Raw genomic sequence first — 21,757 nt, 5'->3', positions numbered from 1 at the left:
GACAAAATGTAGGTGCTAACAAGAAAAGATGTTTGCAACAAATCACAGAATTTTTAACTTCAATGCTAATAGTTTCATAATAATAGTTTCATAATAGCTTACATATTATTCTTTTGAATTTCAACTGGCTTTATCTTCTGGGAATCAGCCATTGATCTGCTGGCAAGAAATGTTATTTAACTATATGCTCTGTTGATCCTTATAGGGCCCACTTGACCTTTTTCACCATTTCTAATATGGACTTTTAAGCAAATTAAAAATTATTTTTCCTGGTGAGAAAATGAAATTCTAAGATTCAGACAAGACCTAGGAGTGCATCTGCCAGAATTGTTGAAAGCTAGATTTGTATTTTTCCTATGTTCTGCCAGGGTCTTCATGAATGGGATTAAAAATGACAAGAAGCAAATAAAGATGTAGATTCTTTTTATTATGTCAATCAAGGATGTAAATAAGTTAAACCTTTTGTAGCAATTATAATGTGGTTCCACTGCATTAAAATCAAATTTATCAACAATGCAAAAATTGCTTCTTTCGATTGAAGGCCAGTTCTTCAAAGAAAACTTTTTTATATGTTCTGCTGCATATGACACTCTCTATTCAATGAATATTTCAAAACATTGAGAATCAACCTCCTGGTTTATCAACAAATAATTAAAATGAGAAAATAAAGTTGGGTTTTAAACATTTAGTTACTACAGAGAAATATAATTTTCACCCTTACCTAATTAAAACAATACATGAAAAAATAAGTATTGCCCATTAAAAGAATCCATCAAGATAACATTCCCTTGCAAGAAGAAAAAATGGAGTGAATAGGTTTTATTTATATAGATGGCCACTCAAATTACCTGATTATGTGTTATCATTCTCTGCATTTAAAAAAAAAATGGTGTTACATACATTGATATTGCTTCGTCATTTACTTCTAGTATCTAGCCTATCAAGGACATGAGCTATGAAGTCTGGGAGTTGTACAACAAAATTTCTAACTCTTAGAACAAGGGAGTTAAAATTGTGAATTCATTTTACAAAATGACAACTTGAATTTATCCTAATTACACTTTGAACAAATTTAAAAAAATGTATTCTATTCTAAAGATTTTACTTTACTTTGTGCATGAAAGGAAATATTTTTAGACAAAAAGATAATTCAGCATTTAATTGTTTAAATGCCAACCCATGAGAGTAATTGTAAAAATGTTTGTAAAATGTTTTACATGTTTCGGATGTTCCTTCAGGGTTGAAGATAGTTTACTTCCTAGTCCAAACCTCCCGCAGGACAACGGGGGATGGGAGCGGGCAGGGTTTGAACCCTCGACCGTCGATAAATCCGAACGACCAGGCATCCATCCGATTATTTAATTTTATTGATGAAAACTACAATTCTGGAAACAGTGCTTTACTAAAATATAGTTAAAATGAAATCACATTACAACTATCATCATTCTTTCAATAAGTAATAAAAAAATAATTTAAACTACAGTACTAACTGTAGCTCTGACAATACATGTATATACCTCAAAATATTTTATACTATACAACTCCTATGAATCAATCTTTTCAATGCCACACTGTTCAACATTATTATAATATATTTTTTTACAATGGTATTCAACAAAATTATGCAATTATATTCACTAACATTGGTAGTTCATGAAAACACAATATTTTGATAGCAAAAAGAAACAAAATTCTTAAATGCTTAAAAAAAAATATATAAATATAAAACATATTTAAATTTTCTACAATTTAGCTTTGGTCTGAGTAAGATCAATGAATGGTTTGGGCAGTGGATACAAGCCAAGGTCTCGCTTGAACTCCATTATATCTGTTATAACCTGGGGCTGCAAAGATTGCAAATTATATAAATCAGTTTAAATATTATGTTTGATGAATAATAATTTGTAAATTAATGAAAGAAAATAACAAAAAAATCTGACACTTCTGGTGATGTTTGACTGATTGAGCCACACAACTCCAACAATACATTAATACAATACCATCAATAACATTACAGGTAAAGAATTTAAAAAAAATCATGTTGATTTCTTCCAGTCTTGTTACAATATGCAGCTGAATATAATGTCATAGATATATATTTATCTTATTGGCATTTCAAGTCATAGATATCATAGACAAATTCTATGCAAACTTATTAAATAGCTGATTAAAGGGCGCTGCCATTGATATGTCCTAGCTCATCTCCTACGAATTGAAGAAGTTGAAAGATAAGCCATAATTTATTGGCTAGGACATTTTTTTCAATGCTTCAAGAAAATCATTCATATTTATTGACTGGCTCCTATATTTATGAAAAACACTAGATCGTGTTCAACAACTTATCTTATAAAATACTTCACTCTAAACTAATAAGAAACTGCACAGAAAAAAAAAGAATATCGCAACACAATGTGTGAAACTACCAGTGAGGAGAACAAAGTCATCAGCAGGGATGTTAAATAACACAAGTGACATCATTGTATGAAAACTTGTAGATCATCACTAGAGCACTGGCAAAATGAACACACAATTAAGCACATGGGACTGTTGACACCTCTAAAATAGTTAACCAGAATATTAACAGTTTCAAAAATGAAAATAACATACCAATGGCAAACTTGGTGATGGTTCAAAGCCATCAGTCCCTGTAGTTAATTCAACAGCACCAGTCTCACTATCTCTGATGCTTTGTTCATTGTTCATGGAAACACCAGACAGAACATGAACTGACAGCTTGTGACGACGAGGAGCATCAAATGCAATTTTTTCCTGAATGGCAGAAAAAGCAAAAAATAAATAAATAAATTATAAACAAAAGAAGTTCTATAAATGAGATTCAAATCAAAATCAAATCTAATGTGACAACTTCATCAAACCTTATAAAATGCCAACAAGTCATCTTTTTTCAGTTTCTGCAAATAAGCCACTTCTATCTGATCTGCAATATAGTAAGCAAGAAATCAAAATAATGTGCAGACATAATTGGACGAAATATTTGTTCAAACCTAAAATCTAAGGAAGTATGAAAATATGACAGGATCCAGAAGTCCATCAAACTCTTTGGAAGTAGTACAGTGCAAAGAAGTCAAAAGGAAGTATACAAATGTTACCAAAGAGAAGCAGTGGAATAAGACAGACAGTGTTAAGAAAAGAAACTGAAGTAATGCACTGATGTCTACCTTAATATGGTTATGGGATAGATATAGTGAGTCAGCTTTATTCATATTTAATTCACTGTCATATTTTGCTAGAAATACCTAATTAACTCTTCAAGGTTGAACAAGAGACCCAAGTCATGATTGTATTAAAAGTCTACTGACAGAGTGTTGGTAAAGTCTTGACTACAGTCAAATGTGTAAGAGATTTGTAAAAACAGTCTACTTCAGTCAATGTTGTAATGAAAGTCTTTTCTATTTCTTTAACTCTTTCTCTCCTAATTGACGATACCAACGTTGATTTGACCTCATTAAATTAAATTAATGTTTAACTTCATAAACTTTATTTTGTGTTATATAAAAAGAGCATGCATTCCCCTTCAATTCTAGACCAAATCAAACATTTTCATATAACAAACGACAAAGCTATTGAAGCTTCATTTTAACAGGGTAGTGAAATAGTAATGGGCAAAATGAAGAATTCCGTCGAAACGTGGGAAAATAATTACGGAGAGAAAGAGTTAAATCTTGTAAAGAAAGTCTTTCTCTGTCAATTGTATAATAAAAGTCCACTCCAATATCCCTAAAGGTCTCCTTTTTGGTCAATTAAAGAGAGAAGCACTCAAAAGGTACTATCATACCAAAATATCAACAAAGAAATAAAATATTCACTCTTGCCATACCTGCCCCTGACAGTGGTCATCATTGAACCATGACGGATGAGCTTAAAAAAACTTTTAAAGGTTTGGTTCTTTAATAGAGATACTTTATATCTTTATTATAAAGTAGAATGTGAGGTGTATGTATGTATATGTATGTATGTTACTTATAGACATCAAAACCGCTTGACCAATCTTGATAAAACTAGGCAGGAATGTACCTTGGGTACTAACTTAGACCGTAGTGTATGTATTGTAGCCCTAAAACAAACTTAAGACCCTCAAAAAAAAAATAAAGTTGTCCGACTCTATTACAGCTATAGTATTTTATGGATCTAGGTCATGTCTACAATGTTGACATGAGAAAAGATAGAAAGGATTTAGACCTAGATCTAATTTTAAGAAATACACTTTGCGCAGATAGTTTTTTACTTCGACACACGAAAATACAAAAGAAGATCCATTGATTTTATTATATAATAAAATTAACCTTCAATTTTGTGTTTCAAAAGCATTTTTTACATAAATTAGTTCCTTATATCTGTGACTACAGATTTCCTGACGAACATTCTTTCATTAGACAATACCGTAATGAATCGCGTACTAAATATTAATTCATTTAATTGTTTACTTTATAATCCCATCCCTAGATCTAAAACTCTAATTCAACTCTAAGATGATAAAACTTCTCTTCGCACAGATAGTTTTATACTTTAACACATTAACATATTAATTAAAGCCCATTCATTTTATATTTTGATCAAATAAACATTCAAATTTGGTTTTCTAAAGCTACATTCGTTTACGAAAGCTGCGAAGCCGAGTTAAGATAGGCCTAGATCTATATTCATTTATGAATCGCGTACTAAAAATTATTTCGTTTAATTGTTCACTTTATAATCCCATTCATTGAACAAAGCTATCGCTCTTTTCGTTTTTAATAAATAAGAATGTATCGACTTCGGGTAAACCCATTTTTGCAAAACTAATTTTATTTTCGTAGAGAAAGAGAAATAACGTGAAAGGATCATTAGCTACGTTTAACATACATCTAAATCCAATCCACTAGATTATTCAAAAGCATTTTTTACATAAATTAGTTCCTGATATCTGTGACTACAGATTTCATGGCGAACATTCTTTCATTACACAATACCAAATGGTTACACATTAACACATCTCTCTACTGAGTCTATTCCTAGGCCTAGGTCTAAAACTCTTATTGAACTCTAAGATGATAAAACTTCTTTTCGCAAAGATAGTTTTATGCTTTTACACATAAACATGCTAATTATTGTCCATTCATTTCATATTTTAATCAAATTAACATTCAAATTTGTTTTTCTAAAGCATTTTTAATACATTCGTTCGCTGTTCGCTAAAGCTGCGTAGCCGTGTTGAGATAGGCCTATATTCATTCATGAAAAAAAGTTCACGCATGCGGAGCACAAAATGAACTCTATAAAAGCCAATTTTTAACTCTAGATTAGTGTAGATTTAGATCTATGTCTACCTCAAGATCTACTTTATACTTTAACACATGAACATTAAATTTAGTCTATTCATCTCAAATTTTAATCAAATATATGTAGGCCTACAAGCAAAAGTTTTAATTTGAAAAAAAAATGGATTCAAGCCTATTAGCTATTTTGATTTGATAGCTTCATTCACACTATTTTTACATTGACACATTCGCTTTACTTATTACATTATTATTTCGTTTAATTGTTTACAAAACACTCTCAGTGACTATATCGAAAGTAATGCGCAAATAAAGACCTGCAGGTCGCGGGTAACATATGTCTATTGTATTGAATGTCTATTGTACCTCTCAATCTTGTAATAAAAGTCTACTCTACCTCTGTCAATCTTGTATTGAAAGTCTATTGTACCTCTCAATCTTGTAATAAAAGTCTACTCTACCTCTGTCAATCTTGTATTGAAAGTCTATTGTACCTCCGTCAATCTTGAATTAAAGTCTATTCTACCTATTTAAATCTTGTAATGAAAATCTTTCTCTGTCAATTTTGTAATGAAAGTCTACCCTTCTTCTGTAAATATAAAAAAAAAAGTCTATTCTACCTCTGTCAAAGTTGTAATGAAAGTCTATTCTATCTATTTAAATCTAAATCTTGTAATGAAAGTATACTCTATGATAGTAAGTGTGTTGTGTGTATGTTTTGAGAGGCTAGTAGTGTATTGTGTGTGACTGTGTATGAAAAAGTCTACTCTACCTCTGTAAATGTAACAAAAAAAAACATTACCTCTGTCAAAGTTGTAATAATTGGAGATAATCTCTGACCAATACTTCATGTTTTGTTGCAATAATTTCTTGGGTTTCTCTAGACGTTTGGTTGACAAGGCCATAACATGTTTGTTAAACTCCACTTCACTCATGTTCTCTAACATAGCCTATAGAATACATTTTTTACGTATTTGTTAAGAAGTTTCAATTTATAAATAACATTTAAAATAATCGTAAAAACTTTAATGAAACCAATATCTTAATCAAAAGAATATTTTTAGAATTAACAGAATTTTTGGAGCAAAACACAAAATTCATAAATTTAATAGAGTATCAATGGACATAACAGAATATTTATAGAATGAATAGAATACATAAGGGTATAACAATATATTTCCAGAATTAACAGAATACTTAGATTGTTTTTCTAACTAATATAACAATAATCATAGAATATGAATGTTTAATTCAAATATTTCTAAGCTTAGATAGTAATGAGTCTTTGTGAGTCTACTACTAGATTGAAGAAATGATTTCATGATCTATCATCAAAGTACCAGCCTATTAAATCTCATTTACTGCTAACTTTTCCAATGTCTTTTCCCAGCATGTATCAAATCTTGAAAGTGTGATATTTATAAATAAATATTTTCCCTATCTTGTAAAATAAAAATAAATGTTAACAGTTCATGAAATCAACTTGAGGAAAACAGAAAAATGAAACCTCTTTTAAAACAATTAAATACCTCAAATTTCATAATAAAGGCTTCAATCCTGCCTTCGACATACTGAGGAGCTTTATTAGACTGAACAATAATTCGTAAACCTTGGACACCCTTGGATCTTCTAACACCACTAAATACAATGTAGCCTGGAGATTACAACAGCATACATTACTAAACATATGGTACATTTTGGTGCTTTACAGGCATAACTGTACCGATAATATTTTGGTGCTATATACTTAAATGTACACATTGAGTTGTATTTTCTATTAAAAAGCTAATTACAGAAAGAACAATAAGCAAGAATTATATAATTATAAAATGATAATAACATTGGGACCACAAAAATTGAGGAAAAACAACAACAACAATATTTTATTCTAAATTGTGCCGCTTTAGTTTTTCATCAAGATGTTTCAAGAAGATAAATTTGATTACAAAAAAAAATTAACAAATTGATAAACATCTTTTTTACAGTATGATGAAGTCATTTAAAAGTTTATATTATATTATTATAAAACACTTATATTTTAAGTAGGGGTGCACCGGATAGTCGCTCCGGCTTCTGCCAAATATTCAGCATTTTTTCACTATTCGGCTCCGTTCAATATCACTACCAGATAGTTGGTACAATATACAAACTTGAAAATTTTTTAAAATATTTTGATTTCAGTAAAGTTTTGCTTATTTTATTTTTCAGTGTTTCATTAGACTCTGTTATATTGTATTTTTTCTACTCTATTCTATTAAATAAAATATGCATTCATGTAGACCTAAACTGCCTTGCAGTTTGACATAGATGAAGTATACATTTCTACTGAATAAGAGAAAATTGAAATGTTGAAAGACGAAAACAAATAGCATTAAATGTAGTGACATGCTTACCCAGCTGCTCCTTGGTTCGCAGTGTATCAAAGCAAGGTTCACTCATAACCTACAAATATCAGAACACATAGAGCATATAGGAATGTACAGGATATACAATACAGAATGAGAGTAAGAAATGAACCCAACCAATTCTTTTACCTGGCAAAGTAATTCTAACAACATATTACTTTCAGTGGTCTGCGGGCCACACTGGTAATACACTTCTATGCTGGAACTTTCATGGACAAGGTTCTTCTCTTGGTGAACATAGTAACAGCCTGAAGAAATAGAATACTTCAACTAAAGTTTGAAAAACAAAAAGTAAGACTTGTACAGTTCAAAGTAAACAAAGGTTATAAGGACTCACCATCAGGAATAAATAAAACACTTATACTAAAGGATGTTATTTAAAAAAAAAAAAAAAGTAAGACTGGTACAGTTCAAAGTAAAAAAAAGGTTATCAGGACTCACTGTTAGGAAGAAATAAAACACATCTACTAAAGGCTGTGTCTGTAACCTGAGTCTCGCGAGCCACATGCGGCTCTGCATGTGAAGCTGTGACTCTTAAGTTCCATAAGCAAATATTATTTATTTTATTGAAAAAAAAACATTTTAAAACTTCTGAACCAATTAACAAAAATTAGACACCAATTATGTCTCTCAGCCACTTGTACGCCTTTTTCACCGCACCCCTTCCCAATGACACGCATCGTCAGTCTGTGGAAGCTCTCGAATGATGACATTTCTATGTAAGTTTTTCTTCGTGCTTTTGGACGCAAGACAATTAGGTGTCTTCACCAGTGCTTCGGCTGTGACGTGGAGTTAGAAGCCAATTATCTTGTTTTGTATTGTCAGGTGATGTAAGCGCTTCAAGATCATATAGTTGAAAACAAATTGTTTATTTGTCACTGGTGTATCTTTAGCACAGAATAATGGACCTCATTCACCAATCGTAAACAAACAACATTAAGCCACGTGATAATATTGATAAAACAATGAAAATTACATATCACATGACAGCCTTTATGGATTGCATAATTTGTATAGAAAATATAGAGAACCATGTGGCAAAATGTTGTTTGTTTACGATTGGTGAATGAGGTCCATTGCGTAGCAAGGTCGTAGATAAAAATTCTTTACGTGTTCGTTAAAAATTGTTAAAGCAATATCACTATTAAACCAGTGCAACTCTTGACAAGAATTACTTTAACACAGAAAAAAAATAAAGATGAATTTGCTAAAAGATTTGAGCATTCAAAACCAACGAAACTATTCTAGCATCTATAGTTAATCCTCTCAACACATATTGTAACGAAATCCATATTGAGCCATTTGAAATCTATACTGGATTTTTAGAACTGCTTTTGATCGATTTAACAAATAAAGCTTTGTGGAGAGGCAATTTTACAGATTCAAAAAGCAAGTTGGAAAAGTTGGAGCTTCAGAAATGGATTTTTAGAACTGCTTTTGATCGATTTAACAAATAAAGCTTTGTGGAGAGGCAATTTTACAGAGTCAAAAAGCAAGTTGGAAAAGTTGGAGCTTCAGAAATGTATACAACGCAACAAAAGTGGACAGCTTTGAAAGAATTGCCTCAAGTTGAGGCACTTTTATTCAACGCAAGGAATAGTCTTCCAGAATGCTACAGTGAGGTGAAGAAGTTGGCATTTGGAGTACTGACTATCTTCGGATCGACAAATTTGTGCGAGCAAAAACTAAAACCAACTATTTACTAGCCTAATTTTTCCAAACTTTCTAAAACCATGCATAGCCATCGCTACCACTGAATTTGTTTGCTCAATTGTTTGTTATTGAAGTACAAGTTAGTGTTGTATGTAAAATTTTCATTGTTTTAATTTATTTACTTACATAATAAGTAATTATCTAATAATACTCTAAATATATTATCTAATTTGTTGTGAAAAACACTACTTATATAAAAATAGATATTTTTTCTTATGAATAAATAGATTAGTTTTTTTAATCAAATAACTTTATTTGTTTGAGTACTATTTATTGTTGACTTGAAAAAAATGTTATTGCTCTTTAAAAACTTTGAAATTTTGTAAATTGTCCTTTTTGGCTTTTTGACTCATAAGGTTGCCGACCCCTGTACTAAAGGATGTAATTTTAAAAACAAAAAGTAAGATTTGTACAGCTCAAAGTAAACAAAGGTTATCAGGACTCACCATCAGGAAGCTGAACCTCTCGAAGTTTTCTGTGCTGACTAGCTAACAAAGGTTTGGTTTTACAATGTTCCACCAGAATATTTTCCAAATTTTCAATCATTTGGAGTGATTGCTGAAAATCAAGTAAAGTTCATTAAGATTATATTGTTAATTGGTCAAGTTGCTTTTCCATTATAGTCTTGATTATCATATGAAACTTACCGATTTAGTTACATTTCCATAGACAAGGGCTTCTATATAAAGTCTTTCTAAAACTTTATTAATGAAGTTCTGTTGATTTTCAGGCGTCACATCTGACGTGATAAAACAGAAAGGTAAATATTGTTTTAATTTTACTCAACCTTTAACAATGATGTATCTAAGTTTAATAGATCCCTAAGTGACAATTACTATCTGGAATAAAACCAACCATCTAGAGTTTGCAGCAATTCATCTTTGCTCCAGTGAGTCTCAGATGTTAGCATATTTGTGTAATATACAGCATGTTGATGAGGTTGTTCTGCCTGAAAATTTTTGATGTTTCTTCCATGCTAGAAAAAAAAAAACAAGCAAAATTTGTTGTTTTTTTTTATATGTTTTTTTAGTATATATTATCACAAAGTTATTTTTTTTATATTATTTATTATTTTATAAGAATAAACTCATAAAATAATTAAATGTAAAAAAAGTTTTAAAAGTTACTATTTCTTTGAAGATTGCTAGCCTGCTTGGATCCACTTTGAAAGTTGCCATCTTTTTAACTATTTTCTCTAATAGTATGGGCAATTTGTCATTATAACCCCTAACAGTAAGCTGTAAGAAGAAAAACATAAATACTTTTAAAAAAAAACAAAGCTTATATTAAGAAAAAGGCTTAGCCCTTGGCACCAAAATCAGACTGACCCTGGTCATGGCCACACTTTTATATGCTTGTGAGTCTTGGACGCTGACTGCAGATCTAGAGAGGAGGATTCTAGCAATGGAATTGAGATGCTACAGAAGGATCCTAGGTATCACATTCAAAGACCGCATCAAACAAAGAGATTAGAGACAGGGTTACTGCAGCGATTGGACCCCATAAAAAAATTCAAGCTTAAAATCTATGGGCATATAACAAGATCTTCGGAGCTCGCAAAGACCTTCCTTAAGGGAACAGTACCAGGAAAAAGAAGAAGAGGCAGACAGAGAAAGCAATGGGAGGACAACATAAAAGAATGGACGGCCTGCCATTGAAAGAGGTTCTAAACAAGGCAAAAGACAGGGAGGATTGGAGAAAGACTGTCAAGTCTTGCTTGGTGCCCCAACGGTCCAACAGACTAAGGGATAGGTTAAAGTAAAATATAAAGATTAATTGTATTAATTAGTTTGGATCAGTCATGTAATTATATGTGTGAATTGACCTAGACATAATAAATCAGTGTGATTAGAAATATTTTTACCAATGGATTTTGTTTAGCTTTTAGCTTTCTCAATATGCTCTGATCCTATCACAGATAAGATACTTGTCTGGACCAGTTGGGAAAGAGGGAGGGAAGAAGGAGGGGTATCTTAAATGCATTAAAAAAATGTTCACTTAGGGCACAAGTCCTCAAGGAGAATAATGCAACTTATACCATCACATCTGTCAAGTAAGATTTCTTTCCCTTGTTCAAGATAGCAAACAAAATAGTTAATTACCAATAGTTAATTAACTAACTGGTAAATTTTTAAAATTGATTCTTGTTTTATCAGGTACTAGAAATAATTGTGCAAAATTTCAACTTGAGCCGAGATTGGGCGTGAGAGAAATAATGTGTACAAATGAACTATGCATGTTGCACAAGAGTAGCCCAACACCCTCAGTATGTTAAAGTCAACAACACTAAATCATCAACTGAGTACTATGTATGGGTGCTCCACAAGGTTGTGTACTCTCTCCTGTACTGTACACTCTTTACACTAATGACATAAGAAGCATCTATGACTCAGTTAAACTCATTAAATTCGCTGATTATACTGCCATAGTCTGTCTTATTTCAGAAGACGAAACTCAGTATCGAATCTCGATAGTAGAAGTTACAAACTGGTGCACTGACAAATTTCTAGAACTGAATGTCACAAAAACTAAAGAACTTTTTATAGATTTCAGAAAGAAAAAACAAACTATACATGAACTGCAAATAAACACTGCATCTATAGAACAAGTGAAGGCATATAATTATCTAGGCGTTATCATTAATAACACTCTTGTGGGAAGACCATCTTGGAACCCTGACAAAGAAAACAGCCCAGCGACTTTTTTTTCTATACAAACTCAATAGCTTTAAACTAAATAATAAGATCCTAAATACTTTTTACGGCGCAACTATACAAAATCTGCTAGCATATGGAATAACTTGTTGGCAAGGCAACGCTTCATCTAACCTGTTGCGCCGTCTAGAAACCATCATAAAAAGGGCATCAAAAATTACACTCACAATACCACATTTAAAGGAACTTTTTGAACAAAAGTGTCTAAGGAAAATCGAAAAAATCTTGGAAAACAATGGCCATCCGCTCCATCAGAACTATGTCTATTGGTCGCGAAGTGGGCAACTACTGTCAATCAAAACAAGAACAAAGCGATACAAAAACTCATTCGTACCTCACTCGGTCAGACTATATCACCGCCACTTGTTGATCAGGAAACATGAATAGGACCAAGATGTCTGTGTGTAGTCGCTGAATGAACTTTCTATGTTGTTTCTGTTGTATTTATGTGTATGTTTCTGTTGTGTTGTCTTTATATGAGAAAAGAGTCCTTGTAATCACAACTAATTTCCATAAGGATCAATAAAGCAGTCTTATGTCTTATAAGCCATAAAACAAAGTAGTTGAAAGAATGCAAGTGTTTTTCTAAGAAGCTCTCAATTCATAAAATAAAACATTTATTTTAATGATAATACCATAAGGCTATATAACAGAACCATTAGTTTTAATGATATCAGCACAAGTCTAGATGTAATAAAACAAAAAGGTTTAAAGATGTTACCGTCAATCCATATATAGAGTTATTCAGACTATACTTTAGTCCAGCTATCTCAGCCATGTAGGAATATTCTGTCAGAGCATCATCAAAGAGCTGTGTAAATAAGGCATTGAGATTTGTATGTAGTGGATCCATATAAGCAACTGGGCTGAGAATAAAAATTGACAGTTTGAAGCAAAATGAAGATAAATGAATACAAACTAATAATACAGATATACATTTCACAAACCAAACAAAAAAGCAAATAACATTTCAAAGATACTTTGTACCTAATGTTAATTAAATACAAATGTTAAACAAAAAAAATTCACTTAAAAAAAAAAAGGGGGGGGGGGGGTCAAGCTTTAGACATTATATAATTACTATGCAAAGTTAAACATGAAATTAAAAGATGGGTGAGTCATGCATACATAATGTCTCCAGCTAAATTAACCAGTAAATTGCAGGGGAACATCACAAATTTAAAATAAAGTTGTGAGATTCCAAAGAAAACTGCAATTTAACAAAAATTAGTTGAAAAACTGTGACTTAAATGTGGAATCAATCTGAGCTCATGGCCTTGGGAAGAGTTGACACTCCCTTATGTTCATATCTGAACTATTGCTTATGATACAAAACAATTGTGAGTTGAACTAGTACAATCTAAACAAATAATGAACCTGTAGAGCTCACCTAATAAAGTCAATATTTACACAAGCTTTGGGTTTCAAAAACTTATTGTCTTGTTTATACCACAACAAAGAATAGGGCGTAGTCTGAGAAATAAAACAAACAAAATCTATAGAGTTGAAAAAACTAAATAGTATGGACTTAAGATTTACCCATGCAATACAATATCCATTTTAAATTTCTTATGAGCTTAAATATATATATAAATAATTGGGGAGGGGGACCTTGTATATTTAGTGAAATAACCAGCATTACAAAAACATTGCTTAATTTTTTGGCATCCACCAATAGAAAACCTTAATTTCCAACCACAAACTTTTCAGCTGCCCCACTTTTTTTGGGTGCTCTTCTCAAATAAAAGGCCAGTGAAGCACAATTTTAAACAAAGCTTTGCAGCCTAGCATATAATAATGTACCCACTGTTATGGAGTGTATGTGTGTGTTTCCAAAGGAGTGTTCGTTTTTGGCAGTGTAGAATGATGAGATATGAGCTGGTTTGTCATAATTTATGTAAGTAGTTAAGGTGATATTTATATAGAGAGAGATGACCCAGAGATTGAGAGATGACCCAGAGATTTGAAAGAGTAAAGACATGTTTTTGTAGTGAGCTAGATATTGTTAGTAAAAGTTATATTAGGTTTATTAAAAAGAAGACTGTTCAAGTTTATTTCTACATTTAAGATATAATACGCCTACATCGGTTTAGTTGTACATGCTGTTTGGAGCTTCAAACCAATGACTGACCACCAACACTCACACTATACACATTTTTACCCATAAATTATAGTAAAGAAAAGTTCCCCTTTCAGACCTTGCAATCTATGGAACAGATGATGTAAAGGTCATCTGTTTCTGTGGCCCACAGTTTAAGAGGGTGGCCAGCACACAGACCAACCACCTTTACTCTTCCCAAACTAATGTCAAGTACCCATTAGAGCTGGGCAGACACTAAAAGGCGAAGATCCTAAATTCAAAATCCCAGTCTTCACCAAGATTCAGACCCAGAACCCCCAGTTTGGAAGCCAAGTGCTTTACTACTCAGCCACCGTGCCTTCCATAAATGATAGAAGTACTGATAAGTATAGTTTATTGAAGCTTGCTCAACAAATTGAAAGAAAAAATATCACTATTTGCAACTTAGTCCATATTATCTTTTTATTGTGACAGTCATAGATATAGATATTCACAGTATTTAGACAAACTTACCTCCACAAACCGTATTATCTCCCTCCCCCCTTTTCAAAAAGAAACACATACACACACTTTTAATAGGGCATATATTCACTGTGACAATTTTTAGGATTTTTAATTTAGTTGTAGATCTAGATCTAATCATTCAATAATTGTGCTACACATTATCATTAACTACACTCTTTACATTTCAAACTCTAGTAAGTTCTCCACACACACTTTATTCAAATGTTTCATGTTATTAGTAAAAACACATTTGATAATCACACTGATCTAAGGAGAATCCCTCTCACTCACACTGAAAATTATATAGATCTAGAGGAGAACTGGAGGAGAATTAGATTTAAGATCGAGATCTGTGTAGAAATAAACATAAAATATATATATATATAATGAAAGTATCCTTGTTGATTGAATATGGACTCAATATATGAATTTTGTATATATATATATATATTATATATTAAATAAAGATATATTACAATATTTATTGAAAAATGAGTCAACATAAGTAAAAAAAAATAATTTTCATATTAATTACAAATCAAAACACATTTCTTTCTTCTTGTTAGGGTCTATTAAGATGTGCATTAAATATACAGCAATACATACCTTCACTATTTCTGGTACTTCACTTGGCTGAGAATAAACAAAAAATTTTTACTGTTCAGTAATTTTTCATGAGAATTTGAAGTGGCAAAGAATTCGATTAAGTGTTAATTAAAAAAACTTTTTTTTAAAAAGACAGCAGTTTTCGATAATTGTTCAAAGCAATACTTTAATCGGAAGTAAAATTAATCCCAAGACTCAGAGCAGATATGCCAAGGTTATATCTCTGTTGCACATCTGTTAATCTCTGTTATACACTTGTTACACTACCTAACTACAGTATTGCATCACACACTTATATTTTATAATGTTTTCTTTTCTCAGAAACCTGTCATTTCATAACATATTTGTTTACAGTTTCTTAATAGTTCAAGTCAGGTACATTATATCTGGGTATGTGAATACTATTTGACATTGTTAAATCTTTTTTGATATGATAGAAAGAAAATCACAATGATTAACATTTAGCAGTGCTGCAACTTTTGACTGGAATATTATTATATTTAGTTAAACCTTAATATAAAAAAAACTTAATGGAACCAATTCTTTAAAGCTCTATGTAGGTGAACTTTTCACAAATGTATCAAGTTTCAGTGCACCTATTACCCTGAACTTGAATAGAATAAATTATTTAACCAAGTAAATATTGCAAGAGTATATTTTGGATTGTACCCAGTTTGATGTAACTGGATAAAAAGTTAAAACATTGCATTATCTGAATCTGGAAATATTGTATGAAGCATAACAAACTTTAACTGCATGCTATTTTGTCTTAGGTTTTTTTTTTCTAATGCTTTGAGCTACAGAGTGGATAGCTCCCAAGTACACATTTCAGATTGACAGATGACTGCACCAAATTATTTAAAAAAAAAAAAACAGAATTGGGATCTATGACATATTAATTTTTCTATATAGAAACCCTTTTTTGTGTATGGAAGCAACAGCTTTTTTTACCAAATAAATATAATGTTTGAAATGTATGTAAATCTATGTGCTCAACAGAATAGTTAATCATATTATAGGTAAATGAAATGTATAAATCAATGCAAATCTTGAAATATAAAAATCACCTGATGATCTGTAGGAACAAGTTCAAAGTTGGTTGGAATGAATTCATTTTTCTCTGGCAGTGCTAGTTTCTCATGAAGTTTATAGGTGGACCATTTCTAATAGAAATAACTAAAACAAGTTCTTACAAGAAATATGGAAACATTTTTCAGAATGTAGGTATTATAAAATATCCTAAAACTTTATTGGAGATTTCCATGATCAACTAAACAATGTCAAGAACACTCATTGGAACTTGAATGTTGCCAACTAAATCAAAGCTACAAATGGAAGAGCTTAGAAATGACCACTTCAATCTAAGGCTACTACTTTTTTAAACATTTGAAAAACAACAAACACTTAAAAGACATGTAACATCCTCTGACCTTAAGCTGTTTGGGTGTAAACTTGTCCACTTTGTACTGTGTCCCATACCACTTCTCTGTTTGATCTGCTACATCTTCAAATTTTTTGGATACAACAGAGATTCTGAAATCATCAGTTTTATGTCAATATTTGCTAGTGGATAACATTAACAAACCAAATTGTTCTCACAAATGTATTGCAGTCAAACTATGATATATATGTGCCTTTCTGACGAACCTTAAAGGTAATATTAGGGAGAATGTTCTTAACATTTGTTTCTCTAGAAATTCTGTGACAATGCACATGTTTATAAAAGATGTTAAAGCAAAACTTAGAAGAACATATTTTCAGAACAAGATAGTTAATGTAATATAAATGTTTTCATGCAATTAAAAAACAAAGTAAAATAAAATAAGGTTACAAAGACAGTTTGTGTGAAACACAAGCTCAAAATTGGCCCCCAAAGTGGTCCACCCAGGAAGGTAAAAAGGCAGGTTTCAATATTTTCAGAATGAATATCAGAATGAAATTCTATCAAAGGCAAATGACAGAGAAGTATGAAGAAAGAAGGTTGACAGATCTTGTGTGGTGCCCCTACGGTCCAGCAGACCAAGGGATCTTATCTTATCTTCTTATCTAATATGATACAGACGTTACTTCAAAAAAGAAGATGATTACGTCCTATGCGTCATGCATTTAGTCATGCATATTAACCAATGACCTAAATTCGGCCAAGTCACTGGTTTTCCTGGCTAGCTCAGGCAACCCATTCCATGCTCTAATAGCGCTAGGGAAGAAAGAGCTTTTGTACAAATTTGTCCTAGCATATGGAATGAGGAATGTGCCTTTATCTTTGTGTCTTTCTGAGTATTTTATCAAATTTTGTTTTTGTATTTGAAGATTATGTTTCAGTGTTTTATGTATAATTTCTACTTTACTTTTAAGTCTTCTATCCTGAAGGCTTTCTAAATTTAGTGATTTTACTAAAGGTGTTACTCTAGTCAAATGTGAATATTCATTTGTAATGAATCTCAGTGCTCTATTTTGTGTCTGTTCCAGTTTCTTAATGTTTTCTTGAGTTGAGGGGTCCCAAACAGTGGATGCATATTCTATTATTGGCCTAACCAAGGTTAAATAACATTTTAGTTTTATGTTCTTATTTGATTTATAGAAATTTCTTTTAATAAACCCAATGCTTTGTTTGATGTTTTGATAGTTTCAACAATATGGGGATTCCATGACAGTTTTTCATTTATTATAACACCTTGGTATTTTGCATTTTTAGTCTGTGTTACTGGTTTACCATGAATAAGATAAGTGGAATTAATTTGTTTTAGTTTTTTTGTTACTCTTAATAACTGACATTTTTCTGGGTGGAAAGACATTCTCCAATTTGATTCCCATTTCTGTAATTCATCTAATTCTCTTTGTAAAATATCTGTATCTTGTGTTGTTTTTATTGTTCTATATATTATGCAATCGTCTACGAATAATCTGACTTTTGTTCCTGAACTAATGCAATTAGGTAAATCATTTATGTAAACTAAAAATAGTAGTGGACCTAAGACTGTTCCTTGAGGTACACCCGAGTTTACTGTTATTGGTGTTGATTTAGAGCCATTTATTATTACAGTTTGTTCTCTCCCTATCAGAAAATCTTTAATCCACTGATGCAATGGACCAACAATGCCAAAATATTTTAATTTTTTAAGCAAACTATGGTGGTGAATTTTGTCAAAAACCTTGGAAAAATCTAGTAAGATAGCATCTTTTTGCTCACTATTATCTAAACCTTTTGAAAAATCATCAATTAACCCTATTAGTTGTGTTTCACATGATCTATATTTCCTAAAGCCATGTTGGTATGGAGTAAGGACATTATGTTTGTCCAAGTGGTTTATGATGTTGATACATATTAAGTGTTCTAGGATTTTACATGTGATGCTGGTAAGTGATACTGGTCTATAGTTCCTGGGTCAGATTTTTCTCCTTTTTTTTAAATAGGAGGGTGACATTAGCTTCTTTCCAGTCCCTTGGTACTCTGCCCTGGTTAAGAGATGCCTGGAAAAGTATTTTGAACACTGGTGATAGCTCATTGCTTAGTTCTTTGAGTAATCTAGCTGGAATATCATCAGGTCCAGATGCTTATTCGGTTTGATGTTGGTTAATAGTTTTCGGATTGGTGAAAGTGAAGGTGAAGTTTGATGTGAACCTGGTTTAAATGATTTAATATAATGACTATCTTATTGATCTAATTGTTTTGTATAGGGGCAATCTCTTATTCAAAGCCTCAATAATTTTGTAAAAACAAATTACAAATTCTTAGTTAGGTGTCCTATAGATTCCGGAATGCCCTGCAGGTCACGCGATAATATGAAAAACTACTTATTAATTGTTATTTTAAATTATGTTCCACTTATATGCCTATTAAATAGATTTTTTTCTCTTTGAAAAAAAATAGCAACCGTAGATGTTATAATGAGAGAACTTACAAAACTTAGCAATACATTTGTAAAAAATTATTTTTGACAAAAAATCTTAAACCATTTGCATAAATGTTAAAAATATGGTCAATGGCCATCTCCCCTTCTAAAGAGCCTCCCTGTTTGCTAATATTAATAGTGAATAGTTGTAAAAGTGGTGTATTTTTCGCTTTCAGAAAAGAAAAAAGTAGCCGTTGCAGCACAACTTTGAATGGTCTAAAATATTATGGTGTCAGATTTTCACTATCTTTTCTAGTTTACGAGATCTAAATGGGACGAACGGACAGACATTCCACACAAAACTAATAGCGTCTTTTCCCCTTTCGGGGGCTGCTAAAAAAATGCTTGAGGTCTCAAAACTCCATGATGGAAGGCCGACGTGCTAGCCACAGAGCTATTCAAATGCTTATAAAATATGTTTCATAGACTATTGTTAGTTTTAAGTTTTTAGTGAATGTCCCAATTCTCTACACACACTTAGTAGATTTTCAATGTAAAACAAAATTAATATTGACTAATTAATTAACTAATTGGTTAATTATGTCATTGATTCATGTGTCGTCATCAGCAATGAATAATTTTGCAAAGATTCAACTTGATCCGAGAATGGTAATTGGGAGAAAAAATATGTACGAAATTTGCACCAGACAGAGTGAGCTGTAAAAAAAAACTCAACTAAGTTGAAAGAATTTTTTAAAAAGTGTTACATCAAGATTTATGATTTATTGTAATTGCACTTTTGCAATTGAACTTGTCTCATTTGAAATCAAAGGTCAAGTGTATCATTTGATATAATCTTATACCCAGCTATAGGGTTTTCTGTATGGATATGTTAAAATTATAAAAATAATGTCCTGAAGTTTGATGTGTGCAGTTGTGCTTGCCAATCAATGGTAATGATGAAAATAAGTTCAAAATCTTGGTTCACATGTGGCTGGTTAGTTTTGTGCAGTTAAATATAAGAAAGTTAAATATGGCACTATTGACTGGATGTTATACATACATATATTAAACAGGTGCTGCTATTCATTTATGTTTAATATATGTATGTATCACATTTGTTTCAGCTCCTAGCTTCAACTCTATATTGACTGGATGTTAGTCAACAATCACAAAGAGGAGTGGCTCAACCAATGAGTATCAGGCAGAGCTATGTACAAAGAAATGACCAGAATGGGCAGTATAAATTTTCTCCCCTGCAAATAGCAGACCTGCCTACCAAAAAAAGTCCAAATGCGTAACACTTACGGTCAAAATGCGTATTTTGGCACCAGAATGCGTAACGCGATCCTCTATTTTGTCATATATATATATATATATATAATATTAGATGTCATGATTAGATCCTCTATTTTGTCATATATATATATATATATATATATATATATATATATATATATAATATTAGATGTCATGATTAGATCTACAATCTAAATCTAGATCAATAGAGATGATATCTAGGCTAGATCTGGATCTATATCTATATAATGAATATAATCTACTCTAGATCTGGGCTCAAAAGTGTTACCGATGCCGTGGATCAGCTAGATCCAAACTTTCGTAGGCCTACCTTCATACTTGATCTATTCTATACTAAGACTAAGAATCTAGTCTAGATCTAGACTAGATGGTAGTAGATGTTATCGATCTAGATCTAGTCAATCTAAATTCTAAATCATACTATAACTAGTCTGTATGGTAATGTAGAGAATCATAATGTAATGACTAGCTAGACTCGAGCTAGATCTATTCCTGTATAACAAGTTATCTAGATCTAGAATCCAGATCTAGATCTAGACTAGATATCTACAATGTCGCTCAATGTGTTTTGAATCGATAGCTCTTCGATTTTTTTTCTATACAAATGAATACGAGAATCAGGAATGCACCAACATAATTAATTTCTACTCATGAACTTACACAAAAACAAAAGTCACGTTGGTGAATCAGCTAACTGACAGTACCAACCTGGTACCAGCCTGCCACTCCCTCACTCTTGCGTTCTTCATTTCTAGACATCTAATTGCTATTAAGTACCAATCAACGTATAGATCTAGGCACATTGTGTTCACCCCACCTTTTCTGTTTCGCCCCTCTCCCCACAGGTGGGCTTAGCGTGACCTCAGTGACCGCTTGTAAGCATACGAAATGCGTAACGCGACGGGTTATCTTCCAACTAAGAACAGGACCCACACCTTTAAATTACCCCCTTAACAAAATAAATCCCACACACCAACCCCTCTAAAGACACTGTGCTCACTCTTATAAAACCCTGAACCATATTCTCTTTGAATGCCACATCTTAATAAACCTTAGGCAGACCTTACTACCACTACAGCACCACTACAGCTCAACATAACCAACACAATGTAGGGTAGTGCTGAACAACTGAAGAAAACAACACACTTTTTTCCCTTGGCACAGACAGCAAAAGAGCTTACAGCTCAGCAGCAAAAAGCTAGCCAGAAGAAGACTGAATTTTTCTATATAAATACATAAGTGCTAAATAAAGTGTGTTTGAATGTATACAAGTGCTAGGATAACTTACAATGTAGGTCTGACTAAA

At 31.8% G+C, this 21,757-nt stretch overlaps 1 protein-coding gene across 5 annotated transcripts in view; it reads right to left on the bottom strand.

The window, feature by feature from the left end:
* Positions 1-406: 406 nt before the first annotated feature.
* Positions 407-21,757, bottom strand: part of LOC106059917 (insulin-degrading enzyme-like) — a 39,424-nt gene continuing 18,073 nt past the window's right edge. For all 5 annotated transcript variants that reach the window (XM_013217619.2, XM_056033098.1, XM_013217621.2 and 2 more), the window contains 16 exons: positions 16,729-16,831; positions 16,366-16,461; positions 15,299-15,325; positions 13,499-13,581; positions 12,830-12,974; positions 10,522-10,632; positions 10,250-10,370; positions 10,042-10,133; positions 9,841-9,952; positions 7,811-7,929; positions 7,670-7,718; positions 6,806-6,930; positions 6,079-6,226; positions 2,877-2,938; positions 2,608-2,769; positions 407-1,844 (listed from right to left, as the gene is read on the bottom strand). In XM_013217619.2, coding sequence (XP_013073073.2) covers positions 1,743-1,844; positions 2,608-2,769; positions 2,877-2,938; positions 6,079-6,226; positions 6,806-6,930; positions 7,670-7,718; positions 7,811-7,929; positions 9,841-9,952; positions 10,042-10,133; positions 10,250-10,370; positions 10,522-10,632; positions 12,830-12,974; positions 13,499-13,581; positions 15,299-15,325; positions 16,366-16,461; positions 16,729-16,831 — 1,657 coding nt within the window. In that variant the 3' untranslated portion in view covers positions 407-1,742. The remainder of the gene's footprint in view (positions 1,845-2,607; positions 2,770-2,876; positions 2,939-6,078; positions 6,227-6,805; positions 6,931-7,669; positions 7,719-7,810; positions 7,930-9,840; positions 9,953-10,041; positions 10,134-10,249; positions 10,371-10,521; positions 10,633-12,829; positions 12,975-13,498; positions 13,582-15,298; positions 15,326-16,365; positions 16,462-16,728; positions 16,832-21,757) is intronic.

The sequence above is a fragment of the Biomphalaria glabrata genome, chromosome 6 (assembly GCF_947242115.1).
Source record: "Biomphalaria glabrata chromosome 6, xgBioGlab47.1, whole genome shotgun sequence".
Classification (NCBI taxonomy): Eukaryota; Metazoa; Mollusca; class Gastropoda; family Planorbidae; genus Biomphalaria; species Biomphalaria glabrata.
Note: the sequence above shows the minus strand (reverse complement) of the source record. Positions and strands in the feature narration are given on the sequence as shown.